Source organism: Rhincodon typus, chromosome 29, assembly GCF_021869965.1.
Source record: "Rhincodon typus isolate 14 chromosome 29, sRhiTyp1.1, whole genome shotgun sequence".
Classification (NCBI taxonomy): domain Eukaryota; kingdom Metazoa; phylum Chordata; class Chondrichthyes; order Orectolobiformes; family Rhincodontidae; genus Rhincodon; species Rhincodon typus.
Genome location: NC_063360.1, coordinates 29,633,972 through 29,648,421, shown reverse-complemented (window position 1 = coordinate 29,648,421; position 14,450 = coordinate 29,633,972). Strand labels below are relative to the sequence as shown.

The window sequence follows — 14,450 nt, the reverse complement described above, 5'->3', positions numbered from 1 at the left end:
CCACATACATTCCACTAAGGAGGAAACCCGGAAGTGAGGCGATTCATGGCAACGGACCCCAGAGTTTAAAAAGCCAGGCGGGAAAACACACCGACGCTTCATCGGAGGCCGCACTGAGGATGTTACCAAGCACGGTAACGAAACGTCTGCGGAACAACAAACCAGCTCAGTGAGCCAACCAACCTCAAGTTATTTGTGTAGTTTAAAAATTTAGTTGGTAGTTTGACTTTGTATTTCCCTCTCCTATTTCTAAATCTTGCTACATTGCACTCATTATACAGATTTGTTGCATTTATAAGGCTAGGCCTGTGTTTTGAAGTTTCAAATTGACGTGTAACCATCCATCTACTTCAGACAAGCTCACTTTGAAAGGACGATGAGGATTAAGCAGTGGTTGCTAGTTGAGTAGACAATTGTTTTAAAGTAATGGAGCTTTTAAAACCAGTTTTATAAATTGACTAGTGGTTCTGCAGGGATCTGTACTGGACCACTGTTTGTGATTTATGTAATGACTTGGATGAAAAGGTAGATGGGTAGTTTAGTGAGTTTGTAGGTGACCCAAAGATTGGGGGAGTTGTGGATAGTGTAGAACGCGGTCAAGGGAAACAGCAGGATATAAGATAAGCTGCAGATATGGGTGGAGAAATGGCAGATGGAGTTTAATTCTGGCAAGTATGAGGTGTTGCACTTTGGGGCTAAAATGTTGAGGGAAGGTATACTGTTAATGGCGGGACCCTTTTGGAGCACTAATGTAATGATCTTGGTGTCCTTGTCCATAGCTCCTAGGAAGTGGTCACACGAGTAGATAGGGTGGTAAAACGTGGGTAAACAGCGTGCTTGCCTTTATTGGTCGGTGTTGAGTGCAAGAGTCAGCAAGTGATGTTGCAGCCTTGTAAACTTTGGTTAGGCTGCACTGTGCTGGCCACAATACAGGAAGGATGTGAGGCTTTGGACAGGGTGCCAAAGAGGTTTACCAGGATACTGCCTGGGTTAGAGAGTATGAGCTATAAGAAGAAGCTGCACAAGGTAGGGTTGTTTTTTTTTCCTGGAGCAGCAGAATCTGAGGGAAGACCCGTTCGAAGTTTATAGAATTAAGAGACGTCGATGAAGTTGACAGTCTTTTTTCCAGAGTTGAAATGTCTAATACTAGAGGGCGTTAAGGTAAGAGGGAAAACTTCAAAGGAGATGTAAGGGGCAAGTTATTGTTTGCACAGTGTGGTAGGTGCCTGGAACGTGCTGCCAGGGGGAGTGGTGGAGGCAGATGCAATAGGGACCTTTTTAAGGTGCTTTTAGATAAGCACATGAATAAGCAAGGAATGGAGGGATATGGACCATGGGCAGGCAGGAGGGGTTAGTTTAATTTGGTGTCATGTTCGGCACAATATCGTGGGCTGGAGGGCCTGTTCCTGTGCTTGTTCTAATTGTAGACAAGAAGCTTCTTGGGTAGGATTTTCTATATACAAGAATAAGCAGAACGTATGTCATGTTACTTCACAGTTTTCATTCACAACTCTAGAAAACTCTTGATCAGTTTGCCCTGGTCCCACTCTAATTAGATGTTTCTAATTTACCTTGTAGATTGATCCAAAACCATGTACGCCTCGATCCATGCAGCAAGAAAAACCAAAACCAAAAGAAGGTGGATGGGGAGTAAGTATTGGGTAGGAAGTACTGTGCTGTAGACTACACCAAGTTGCTTGCTTTAAGAGAATTTTAACCTGTGTTCTCTCGCAGTTTCTTGGAAATGTTATATTCCCCTTTTTGTGAGAGAATCTAGAACTAGGAGTCATAGTTCAAAGTTAAGGAGTCTAAGAGGAGAGAATTTTTTTAAAGATTAGCAGTCTTTGAATTCTCTTCCTTAGGCAGTTGATACAGAATCTTCAAATATTTTTAAGGCAAAGGTGGGTGAATTCTTGATTACGAAGGAGATCAAAGATTATCAGGGGTAGAATTGAGGTTAAAATTAGATCAGTTAAACTAGACCAGGTTTGTGAAGGGCTGAATGGCCTACTGTTGTTCCCCTGTTCATATATATATTCTGTAATCAGTTCAGTAAATTATCAGTTTACTTCTTTATTCATGTGTAAAACCTGGTTTTAAAAGATTTTTGTGGTGCAGCAAGCTGGAGTTCCCCTGCTCCATGCCACAGAGTGGTGACATTACTGTATGCTGCTCGCCCTTCTGATTCAACCATTGTGGGTAGACATCCAGTTGAAGATCAGTCATCCTTAATTTGCTGGGATGAAAAAAAAGACTCCAAATTTACACTAACTGGCAAATCTTCATGGAGGCAGTCAAGTGTAGGATCAGTTTTGGGATGTCCTATAATTTTAACAATTTTGCAGGCAAGATCTGATCTTGTTCACACAAGGTTGCTTTGAAGTGGCTTTACTTTTACAGTTCTTTTTACTTTTAGTGTAAATCTGTCATGGTGTGACACAGTAAGTTGAAGGCACTATAGTCTGAGGACCACGGGGATACTTCTCATTAGAGATGAGTGTTGGTGGTTTAACCTGAGGATCACCATGCGAGGGGAGTGGTTGAGGAGCAGTCCTTCACGGTAACCTCAGCCAGTCTTGGAGTTGAACCCGTGCTGTTGGCATCAGACTGCATCGTAAACCGGTAGTCCAGCGAATTGAACTAACTGACCCCCACCTGCTGTAGAACTGCCAATAATGCCCTATAACTTTTCAAATTCCGAGCAAGTCATCACATCTTCGTCGCATATTTGAATGAGTTACCGCCATTTTTGTACCAGAGTACAAATTGTCATTGGCATTTAATTTTGTTTAAACTTTGCAGAAGAGTTCACAAAACCAGAGCAGCAATAAATCAAAGAAGGTATTTGTTGGTGGAATTCCTCACAACTGTAGTGAGTCAGAACTCAGGGATTACTTCAAAAGGTTTGGAGTGGTGAGTAACTTATCATTTTCAGACTTGACCCTAACTATTTGAAGAACTTTAAAACTTTTGTTTATAGTCTGTGCTGAATGCTGTTGAGTGTATTCTCGGAGCACGAAACGTCAGCTTTCCTGCTCCTCTGATGCTGCTTGGCCTGCTGTGTTCATCCTGCTCTACACCTTGTTGTCTCACAATCTAGATATTAGTTTGGTAAACTTTTAAACCTCTTCAGTGCGTTTGTATTCTTCTTTAAATAAGGTGACTAGTATTGTACACTCTATTCCATATGTGGTCTCACCTGTACTCTAGTAATAGAGCAAGACATACAATTTCCTTCGCAATAAATTATGTATAAGATGCTAATATTCTATTAACTTTGCTAATTACTTGATCTACCTTCATACAAGCTACCTGCAATTCATGCACAAAGACGTCCAGATGCCTTGGCTTTTCAGAGCTCTACAATCTTAACATTCAGATAACATGCTCCTTTGTTTATTTTTCCTGCCAAAATAGACAACCTCACATTTTCCAACGTTTTGATGTATTTGTCAGCTATTTGCCCACTCGCTTAACCTAACTAAAAGGAATAATTTCCTTGTCCTGTACAGTTTCCTAGCTTCCTAAATGCTTCTGTCATATGCTGGATTGATGGGCCAGGAGCTTAAAGGAGAACTGCATGAGCTGATTTTTGTCCAAATGGAAATTGCTTCATAATTTTAAATCCTGTTTGCATTATTGTTCTGTCTTGCTGCTCTTGATATTTTGGTTCTTCCTTTTAGGTCTCTGAAGTGGTAATGATCTATGATGCCGAGAAGCAGAGGCCCCGAGGTAAAGGCTGATCCACTTTTTTGATAATTTAATCCGTCTTTATTATATTCAGATGACAAACTATCTTTTATAAAGCCATACAGTACTTTTCAATGGGTTCTCAAAAATGTGTATATGACTCAATTTTCCATTTTTTTTTCCTTTTTGAAAAAAGCCATTGAGGAAGCAAATGAGAAGTATTTAACTTTCCTCCTATGAAGGCAGGTTATGCATATTAAGTTGCCATACTCAGGAAACCTGTGCGTTCTATATAGCACCATTAGAAACATTGATCAAAACATGATATTTCAATAGCTTGTTTGTTAGACTACCAGTTTGCCATTTCCCAGTAACTGTTGCAATGCAAAAAAAACTAAGAATCAAGAAAACTTCATTGCAGAGATCTATTGGACCCTGCAAAAATTGTAAAAAGCACAGAGCTGCTGCTGCTTTCTTGTATGAGATGAGTGTTCATTTATTTGGTGGATCATTGTGCAATTTTAAGTTTGGGTAAGTGATTTGCAATTGCAAAATTATAAAATGTAAAACAATTGGTGTGATCCTCAACATGTGAAACCCAAGTTGTGTGAAAGAATTTGTTTTGGCCACAGGTTTGATTTCCATAGCGTGTTTTTATGTGTCTAATGGGGCCCATGCTTCATTTTAGAAATACAAGTGCGCAGTTCAGGCTGACACTTTGCAGTTTTTAAGTGGTGGGTGAGATATTTTAGGCTTCTGCCTGACCCTTATGTGGATGTGGAAGATCCCCTGGCTGCTTTGAAGAAGAGCAAGGGAACCTTTCCCAGCGTCTTGAACATTTTAATTATCAAACCTGTGTCTTGTGGAACCTCCTGCTAATTGGTTGACGCATTTCCTGATGAGTCACCTTCAAAAGTGCTTTATTTTCTGAAGTAGCGCAGTGTGTTGTGTAAAATGCAAGTTATTTGTTATGAAATGTTTTTATTAGTATTATAAGAATTTGTCCTTAGCTTGCTGCTTTTGGTCAGGATTATTTCCATCCTTTTCAGAGCACAGTCACAGGATTGCACTAAATGGCTTCATAGATTTTGTGATGTCTTTTGGCTGCTTATATTAAAAGAGTGGGATGTGGTCTGGGTACTATGACTCTTATGACTTTGGAATCCCTGACCGTGGATCCTGAGTGCTATGATTCACCAATTAATGTGGTCTCATTGTGCTGTAATTACTTAGCTTGAGCTGCGCTGTTGGGTGGAACATGCACTTATTCTGCTGCTTGGACAATGTGGTGCCATAATGTTGGTGCCTGACCTCCCCTTCCATTTTTGACCATGGTACCATCTCCATTTTCATGTTTGTGGTTAATGAGTAGAGATTAGAGAGAGGTTTAAAAAATACATGAGGGGCAGTTTTTTTTTTACACAGAGGGTGGTTTGCGTGTGGAATGAACTTCCTGAGGAAATGGTGGATGAGGGTACAATTACAATATTTGAACATAAGTACATGAGTAGGAAAGGTTTGGAGGAAAATGGGCCAGGAGCAGGCAGTTGGAACTAACTCACTTTGGGATTATGTTCGGCATGAATTGGTTGGACTAAAGTGTCTGTTTCCGTGCTGTACGACTCTGACTCTCAAAATGAAAATATGACAACCGTGGCACCATGGCAATGTCAAAAGTTATACATTGAGAAATGGTACCACGTCGGAAAGGAGAAATGAAACCAATATTAGTGATGACTTTCTGTGGAATTGTTAAATAGATGAGGTGAACATTCAGGGCTGCCACTGAGGACTTATTGCGTCAGTAAATTCAAGAGTTAGATTCCTAGCTTGAGGGATATAATTGAATTGTGGAATAGGATGTTTTCTACATATAGTCAGATGGGTTGCTATTGTATTCTGTTTTCCCTTCCCCCGCCCACCCAAAAACAAAAAAATTGTATTACAGTGCTACAAACATTTAAGTCCAAACTACTCCATTAAGAAGAAATAGTATCCAAATGTGTGGTAAGTGTATCATGTACACTGGTTCAATGTCAGTATTCTTATGACGATAAGCTGAAACAAACTTGCATATATGAAGTTGAGTCTAGGCACCCAGATTTTAAAGAGGTGGTGCGGTACTTGAATTAGCTGAATGGTGTGATCAGGTAAATTGCAGCAGCTTGACATTTGAGCTGTAAAATTTTTTTGTAGTTTAATGTAGTGTGTGCTCACTTTCATATTTACTTTGAACTGTAAATTGCTAATAGAGTCTATTTGACATTTCTGAGAACCTTTTTGTTTATGAAGAATCTGTATGTGAAAATCCATGTCAGTAAGTATGCTTGCTAAAATGGTAGTTCCCAAGCTTTTGAGCATCATGCTCCATTTTTTAAGTCAGTTATTCCCCTCACAATTTGAATGCATTTTTTTTTTAGAGCGGAGTTGCTTTTATTTTGTTGAATAAATTAAGTTTTCCAAGTTTATTTCTGTCCTGGGTGGATGTTAATTGATCAATCATTGGTTAAATTTTGTTGAATAAACTATTATTCCTGAAACTAGTTCTTTGCTGATGGGTCAATTTTTAAAAAAAGATCCAAGCTGAAGATAATTACATGGCCATCACAGTCAGACAATTTGTGTTAGTTTGTCATCTGAATCCATTCATTTATGTTGGATATTCATTTTCAAGATTTTTGTCTTAATATATACGTAAGTTAATTAGAATTCAGTCTTAGTTTTACTTTGTTATTTAAGTATCATAATTTACATAAGTATTTAGTTAAATCTAAGTGCAATAATGTAAGAAACAAATGTGCATTGTTTTAATGTAATTAACTTATCTCTTTAGATTTTCTTCTCTAGGTTTGTGATAAGTTGTATCACACAGGTACAGGCCAGTTCTACACACTCAGGAGGGATGGGATATGTCTGTCTGGGAACTGCAGGACTTTGGTTATTTGCTCTTGTTGCTGACAGCAGAATTTTCTGCTGCAAACCATTTTGGCCTGTATCTTTGTGTATCAGATGTTTTTAAGTAGAACTTCTCTGGGCTGACCAACATCGTTGGATAAGCTTTGAGGGTGCTTCCTGTAGTGTATGTATATTATATATATATATATATTTTAGTTTGGTTTATAAAGCTATAGCACTATGTTGCTGCTGTCAGCACTAGCTGCAAAGCAATGTGCCTACCAAGAGGAAAAACACAGGGTTTCAGATAAAACTGGTTGGCCCCAAAATTATATTATTTCACCAGTGGTTTTCAAGAAATTGGTTGCAAATTGTGTAATTCAATTTTTCACATGACATTGTACCTTTAGAAAAAGTAATAGTAATGTTAAAATTATTTCTTAGTTTGTTTCCTTCTTGCCTGAGATCATATTCAAGATGATCAAATGGTTGAAGTCCACAAGCAAATAAAAGGTGAAAGTGTATCACTTCACATATCTGGCACTATAACTTAACCATGTTGTTGAGGCCAAGTGCTGTTCTCCATTTCCTTGCTACTTAGTACACACTACAAAATGGAACACTGCTGGGTATCCCTACCTTACACAGTTACGATTTCTTCTTGAAGAAAGCCAAATACTATTAGATGGTGGATATTAGCTAATTGTATAATTTTTCTTTTAATTGTACTGCCTACGTTTCTGCTAAGCAACATCCATCCTTTTAATCTTTTGGAGATCCTATTAATTTAGGCTTGATTTATTATCTGATGTTCAAAGATTCCAAGCTGTGTCTATTAGTGACTTGTTAGATTGCAGTACTACCTCAGAACCCATCTCTAATTCTAAAATACAAATTTTTAGGATTGCCTCTTCTTGCAACATAAGGAGCCTTTTTCTATGTGAGGGCCAACAATTCGTATTATTTATGTTTTAATGGCCATATATTTAGCTAGAGATAAAGTACGTTAATAAAATCTGTTTGCTAATGAAAATTACACTTTTTATTTTGGAAAAAAAGAGACAAGCTGTTACAACGTGGAGAAATTGAGGCTGGTTGAAGAGCCCTGGCACTAGTGCTAAGGCTATTCCTTCGTCTAGTAGGAGTTGCACAGTTGCTCATGGAGGGCTCTCCTTTTGATGACTCCCAGCTTCTGTTTGCTTAGAATCTCCCCACAGCAACTGCTGATGTGTTGGGGATGTAATGGTCCTAACATGAATTGTTCTTCTTTTTCCCATGTGTTGCATTAACGTAGGGCTCAATGTTAATTTAATCGAAATCACTTTACATTGTGTTACATTTATATTTTGCACCCTGAGGTTAGAAATGGCATATCTTTACTTGCTGATCAGTTTCTTTCAGCCTTGATGGTTGATCAGGTTAAAATGCAGTTTGTCCCAAAACAAAAAGTCATCATGCAACAAGTGGGACTAATAATGTCCCAGCTTTTTAAACATCGCTTCATTTGGGAATCACCATAAAATAGTTTGAGCTTTTGTAATCCAGAATAGTTTTCACTGGTAAATTTCTGTACTTTATTATAGCTGAATCCTGACTGGTTGAAACTTGTCCTCCTGTCAGTGATTAAACAGAAGAGGCTTCCAGTTATCTGAAACCCTGGGATAATCCTTTAAATTACCCCGCCCTAATACTGTGCATCATCCTGTTTTGTGTCACTACACCCTGCTACCTTGATTCACTCTTCGTCGTTGGATAGGTTTTGGATTTATTACTTTCGAGGACGAGCAATCAGTGGACCAGGCTGTCAACATGCATTATCACGACATCATGGGCAAAAAAGTGTGTAGTTGTAGTTTTATTTTACCCTTAGATTGAACCGAGGCTTAGGTGACTGGAGATTTCACTGGGGTTATAGTGTGTGGTCTCAGCATTAAACGAATCCTATTAAGAGGTAACCTAACTCTTAGAAGGATCTAGATTTTAATCCTATTTACTGTGGAAGAAGCACTAAATCAGTTGTATTTCATGTTTTTACCCTTTTCAATAATTTTATATACAAAATCTCTTTCAAAACAGTGGAATTTAGTTAAATTAATTGTGCCCATATATATAAGAAATGAGTCTGCATGCATTTAAGCAGAATTTATTAGCTATTTGCACGTTAGTATTAATTAGCTGTATTAGTTAGCTATTCATCAGAAGACCGGTGAAATCTGTATTAATCATTTAAGTCTCCGTTTAAGAAACCACTCCTTCAGATATGTGTTTTTAAGAACAGAATTTGTGACTAGCTAAGTTTCTGAGTTGTAAGAAAATTAGTAGTGTTTGTAATGAGTGTCATATCTGTATTGACATGCTGAAGGACTGGTGGTCAATTTTATTTTGTTTTGTCAGAGGTCACTTGCTGTATACTTTAGTCGATAATAACCTGCTTTAATGTAAAAATCCAGTTAAGTGGCCTCATTTGCTTGATCTTCATACTGTGTTGTAATGCAACCTGTAAATGCTTGCTTTTATGTATCGGGAAGCAGTGAATTAAGCTGCCTGAGTTGGAAAAGAGGCGAGTTATGTTCAGTTACCAGTCTGGCTCTTGTTGTACACGAGCTATACTCCAGATCATGTAACACAATTTTGAGTTTAAAATGTCAGGTTAGAAACTTCGTAGATCAGTTCCAGTAGATTTGATCCTTCCTTGTGGTCAGTACATTGGGCAAAAAAGATTTTTAAAAATTCCAGTGTATTAACTTGACTGTTACTAATGAGCATCGAAAGCCTCTGCAGGTTCTGATGACAAACTATTTGTTGGAGCTTGAGTATAATTTAGCCATCAAGGTTCATTTGAAGGTGCAACAACCATAATATTCAGTGGTGCTCATGCCATGCAACAGTGCTGATGTGATGCAGTTGCTGATCGTTGCTGCTGAACTCTTGAGAGGCCTGCTTATAATTACTTGCCAGCCCCAAAGTTCAAATCTAATATATCTCACTGCAAAATCGTTGCTGCACAAAACCATAACTGGGTATTGGTGAGAGAGTCATCATTTTTTAAGTTTTTAATTTTGGGGGTGACTGTACAATGTTGCAAGTAAAGTTTGCTTGATAATCTCAAATTTTCAACTTTACTGAGTACTTTAATAAAGTCTTCAATTATTTGCCAGTAATGTCCCGTGTTAATGCAAGTGAACTGCTTTTCTTCAGCATGGGGCTGTGAAAAGGTGAAGATTGAATTTGGACTAGATTTTGACTTTGGAATAAGAATTGAAAAATGCTTTTGTCTAGCGCACTTATGAAAATATCAAACTGTTTTATTTTTTGCCCAGAATATAAAATTCTAGTACTTGTGTTAGCCAAAAGTGGTGTAACTTTTATTTGAGTGCTTGCCTTATCGCCCTTTCCACCAACCCACTCATAGAACACTCTAAAATACACCTGAGACGACTTAAAACCAACAGGGAGTAGTTTTTTTTAATATCAATAATGGAAGTAAACTTTGCATCCAAAAATAGTGCAGGGACTGAGTAGCACAAATGCCAGTTGCATGACAGTAAGCATTGAAAATGTCAAGCACAGGAACATCAACGTTCGTGTATGCATGTACACAAAAATATTAATTTAACCATTACATAAGACATGAAGTTATGACTTAAATTTTAAATTTTCTTTCATCAGTTCAATCCCAGATGCATTAAATTTGGAAGATTGAAAAGTATAGTTGCTGTTTTTATTTAAATAATGATTCTGTGCTAATTTATGTAGAATTTTTAATCCCATTAACTTGATACAAATTATTTTTGGTTGAGAGTTTTGCTTGCTAGAATGCATAGCAGTCATTTAGTTTAGCAGCATCTTGCATCTAGCAGTATCACTGAAATTCAGACACGTTCCATTTTACAGTTCAATAAGATGGATGTCTGGACAATAATTTGGGTGATGTTTTTACTATTTATTGATATAATTGGTTCTCCAATCTATACAAAGCCGTTGTATTGACGTGAATGTAAGGACTTAGCTGATTTGAATACTATCAAACTTCAAGTCAACTTTAAAGGTAGCCATAAAACAAAAGTTTAACAAATCTGAATAAAATATTGTGTGATACATTTTTGAGCAGTTAATTAAATGTTTTTGACGCTTGTGAATGGGTTAGTTTGTATGTTCTCTGAAAATGGCAGTTTACTTTTGATGAACTTCGAATGCTCTTTGCTAAGTGGTGGTGGGGATGTGTAATTTATTCAAACACAGTATGAAGATTTGCTTCTAATTTACTCAACTGTCCATTTTTATCTGCATGTATTTCCTTTTTTCTGTTAAAGATGTAATTTAAGACTCGATTAGCTCATCCATTCCCTTCTGACATTTTGTTTCAAGTAATTAATTGAGATTCTTTATGCATAGCCTGGGGAAGGTAAGTCATTATCTTCCTTTAGATGTTTAAATAACATTTTTAAGTAAGGCCACGGCAGTCAAAAGGCTATGTTTCTCAGGTAATATGAATCTGTATTTTTTTTAAAAAGGGTGATGGTTAGATTAATTTCTGTTGCACTAGATTTTGATATTTTCAAACGAGTTAATTACAAAACTAGATTTTAATTTGCAATACGCCTAACTAATGTAATTTACATGTGTAAAGCAGTAATTTATACTTGAGAAACATATTTTCATATATTGGCCTATTTAAGCTATTTAATGTAGTTGTAAGTTATAAGATGTAAGTGTAATGTTAAGTTTGATAGATGTGGGTGTGTCAAGGGAGAGGGGTATGCAAGAAAAGGTAGTGGTTTTTTTATCCTTCCCTCTGTTATCCTAATTAGGTTGAAGTGAAACGTGCAGAGCCTCGTGACAGTAAAGGTCCAGGGCCTGGCCAGCCAGGAGCACCACAGTGGGGCAGGAGTTTGCCAAATGCAGCTAATGGCTGGGGAGGTCAGCCCTCACAAGGCTGGCAGCAACAGACCTATGGTAGTCCACAAGGTAAATAGGTTAATCATTCAAAGAGATAACAAAGAATGTGATTAAGGTGATGTGCTTCTCCATTTTATGTGGCATGTAAATTTTTCTGAAATTGTATTATTGAGTTCTAGAATTGCTTTCTAGCTGTAAATTTAGCATTTAATTATTTGTGGTTAATCTTTTTTGGATACCTTCTTAAACAAATGTGTCACTGAAGTATATACCACTAGCATTTTTCAGCAGCAGTATTGACCTTAACAATTGAAATGTTCAATACCATTCAGCAGACATACTCATGCGTGCTACAAACTGCTGCTTTTCTGCCTCTGAACCTGTAAGCAGGAGTTTTGAAGCCTCCTGTAGTGGCCTTGCATGATTTGATACAGTTGGTGTTTCTGCCCGAGCTAGAACATCTATGTGTGCTTGTTCCAAAATTTGAGCGGCATTCCAGTGCAGTATTCAATGTTTCCTGCATTATTGTAGGCACCAGTGACCCAAAATAGATCTTGCACTAAATTGTTGCAGTTAATACCTTGATTCTGGATGCTATTGGTGAACCTACATTCTCTCAGACTAGTCAGATTACCTTGTTTCTAGATATTTCCTAATCAACTCGTTCAAAGGTGTTTATTACACATGTCTGGACCAGTTAAGACTTCAGCCCACCCCTCCTGGCTCAGAGGATGAATGCTACCGTTGCACCTCAGGGGCCCACTAAGATTAGCTTGTCTACACTGGGTTACTTTACAGAAGGGAAGACTGGCACGATTTGCTCCTGGGCTTAGAGTAGGTTGAAATGAACTCAGAATTATCAGAGACTTTTGGTGTCATTTGCCGACAGATACAAGATAAATTTTAATTTGGAGACCATCTTGATGAGCATAATTGGGGAGTGTTAGGGAAGCGAGAAATGGAAAAGGCCCTTAATTCTGTTGGTTTTTTCCTGTCTATCACCAAAGATGTTTAATGTCTGCATTATCCAATATTGAACATGTGCAATTTTTAAAATCGGAAATAATTAGCTGGCTGTTTTTTTTTATAATGCTAACAAATCTGACAAAGTGAGCATTGTTTAAGGTACTTTGCAAATGGGAGGTGGGAAGAGTGCCTTTTGTGTTGCCCACTTAATTCTTTTACATAGATAAGTGAGGTGTCAAAAAAGGCATAAAATAACTTGAGCTGTTTCATGCATCGTGTTGCTGTTGTGCATCAAGACATTGTGATTCAGCTCAGACACAATTGCTTTAGCATATTCTAAATCAAATTATCTAGATGAGTGTTTGTGAATTGGCATAATAATAAACTTTTTAAAACACTGCTGCATGTTACAACTTTATTTTGGACCTTTTTGAGGAATAATTGTAAATGAATGTAGGCTTGCTCTAACTGTTGTATGTTTTTCAGGTATGTGGATGGCACCTGGTCAGCCAATGGGTAAGTTTGTTCTTAAATAAATTAATGCTTTGTATAATGTGTGGAGGAATGCACACTGTGTTTACATCATCTGTCCTGCGTTTCTTTTTCCTAGGTGGGTATGGTCCGCCACCACCTCCAGGAGGGAGGGGTGCCCCTCCGCAGCCTCCCCACTTTAATCCCTATGTAGTTCCACAGCCACCTCCAGGAGGATTTGCACCACCTCAGGGATTTGGACAAGGTTTTGGTGCTCCTCCGCAATATGGTATGTTTTTAACATTGCATTTCCACCAAACCAGAGAAAATGAACAATTAAATAGATCATACCATCAGGTTTTGAGTTAGAGGCGTTGAGAAACACACTTGCCTGTAACATGCAAACATTGCAAAAATATTAGGGCATCTGATCAAAGCAATATTTTTGTTGACATTACATATTGCATTATATTGTGTATGATGAATACATTTGTTTAATTTTTCAACGTAATATAAATTGAGATGGGAGTGCTTTTTACAATGCATATTAATGTAATAGGTATCCACTATCTGCCGAAAGTGGTTTTTCATCACAAAGATAATGGTTATACCATATTGATGCAGCAATGAAGCAATCAGTTTAAAACTATGATAAAGCAATCTGGTGGCGAGTCCGGGAAGTATTTTGTAACGGTGCAAAGAGGGAAATTGCATTACATTAGGCAACTGACACCATGTTCAGAACAACTGATTAGAACATGATGACCAGCTCTATCAACTTCCTTTTCATCTACAGTAAGTTAGTAAGGCTTACAGGTAGGCATTTTCACACTTGTATTAAAAGTCTTCACACTTTCTTTTATTTAGATCTTGACTAACAATTTCAGAATTGTGAAATCATTTACTTGCTTTTTAGTACTGGCTTTTTGTACCCTAACAGTGCAGCCTGTAGAAGCCTTGCTTTTGTATCTTCAAATGTATATTTTTAAAAATCTGTGAAAAATTTAGCACTTTCTGTCAGAATGTCTGGTGTGGTTTCTGCATTGCTGTTCTTACTGACCTTTTTTTATTGAACAAAGGTCCATTAAAGAACCAAGCTGGATTGCACTTTGTGCTTGGCAGTGTATCTGCTGAGCTTGATCTGTGGTTTTCTGTGGTTATCTTTAATTGATGGTCCATTCAATTTGACCATATAAATGTTCTTGCAGGTTTTTTTTTCCCATCAAAAAAGGTAATATCATTCCTGATCCCATATGGCATTAAACATGCTGTGTTTTTTTGTTTTGAGCAGAGAGCCAAGTGAACAGCACAGTACTGAATTTGTGACTGATTGATTGCTTTCCAGATGTCAATTTTACAAGCAGTCAAGAGTAAACAGCTGGGTCCATGTAGCACAGCAGGATTCATGTATTGCATACACATTTGTACACCTCAGTATGGCATATGCCCAAAAAAAAGGTTTTGTTCCTGGCCTTGCCTCGTGTTTTTCTTTTGTTCATAATGAGTAATGTTCTTGTCCCATTGTGACA

General features: G+C 37.6%; 1 protein-coding gene and 1 non-coding gene across 2 annotated transcripts; both read left to right on the top strand.

Annotated features, from left to right (window-relative positions):
- Positions 1 to 999: 999 nt before the first annotated feature.
- LOC109915728 (DAZ-associated protein 1) lies at positions 1,000 to 14,450 on the top strand. The gene is made up of 8 exons (XM_048613930.1): positions 1,000 to 1,026; positions 1,579 to 1,650; positions 2,803 to 2,913; positions 3,684 to 3,732; positions 8,342 to 8,424; positions 11,397 to 11,553; positions 12,937 to 12,966; positions 13,061 to 14,450. Exons 1-8 carry the CDS (start codon positions 1,000 to 1,002, stop codon positions 13,288 to 13,290), a joined length of 759 nt encoding a protein of 252 aa, XP_048469887.1. The 3' UTR covers positions 13,291 to 14,450.
- LOC125486532 lies at positions 12,638 to 12,771 on the top strand. Its single transcript, XR_007265186.1, has one exon. It is a non-coding gene; the product is annotated as a small nucleolar RNA SNORA13 (small nucleolar RNA).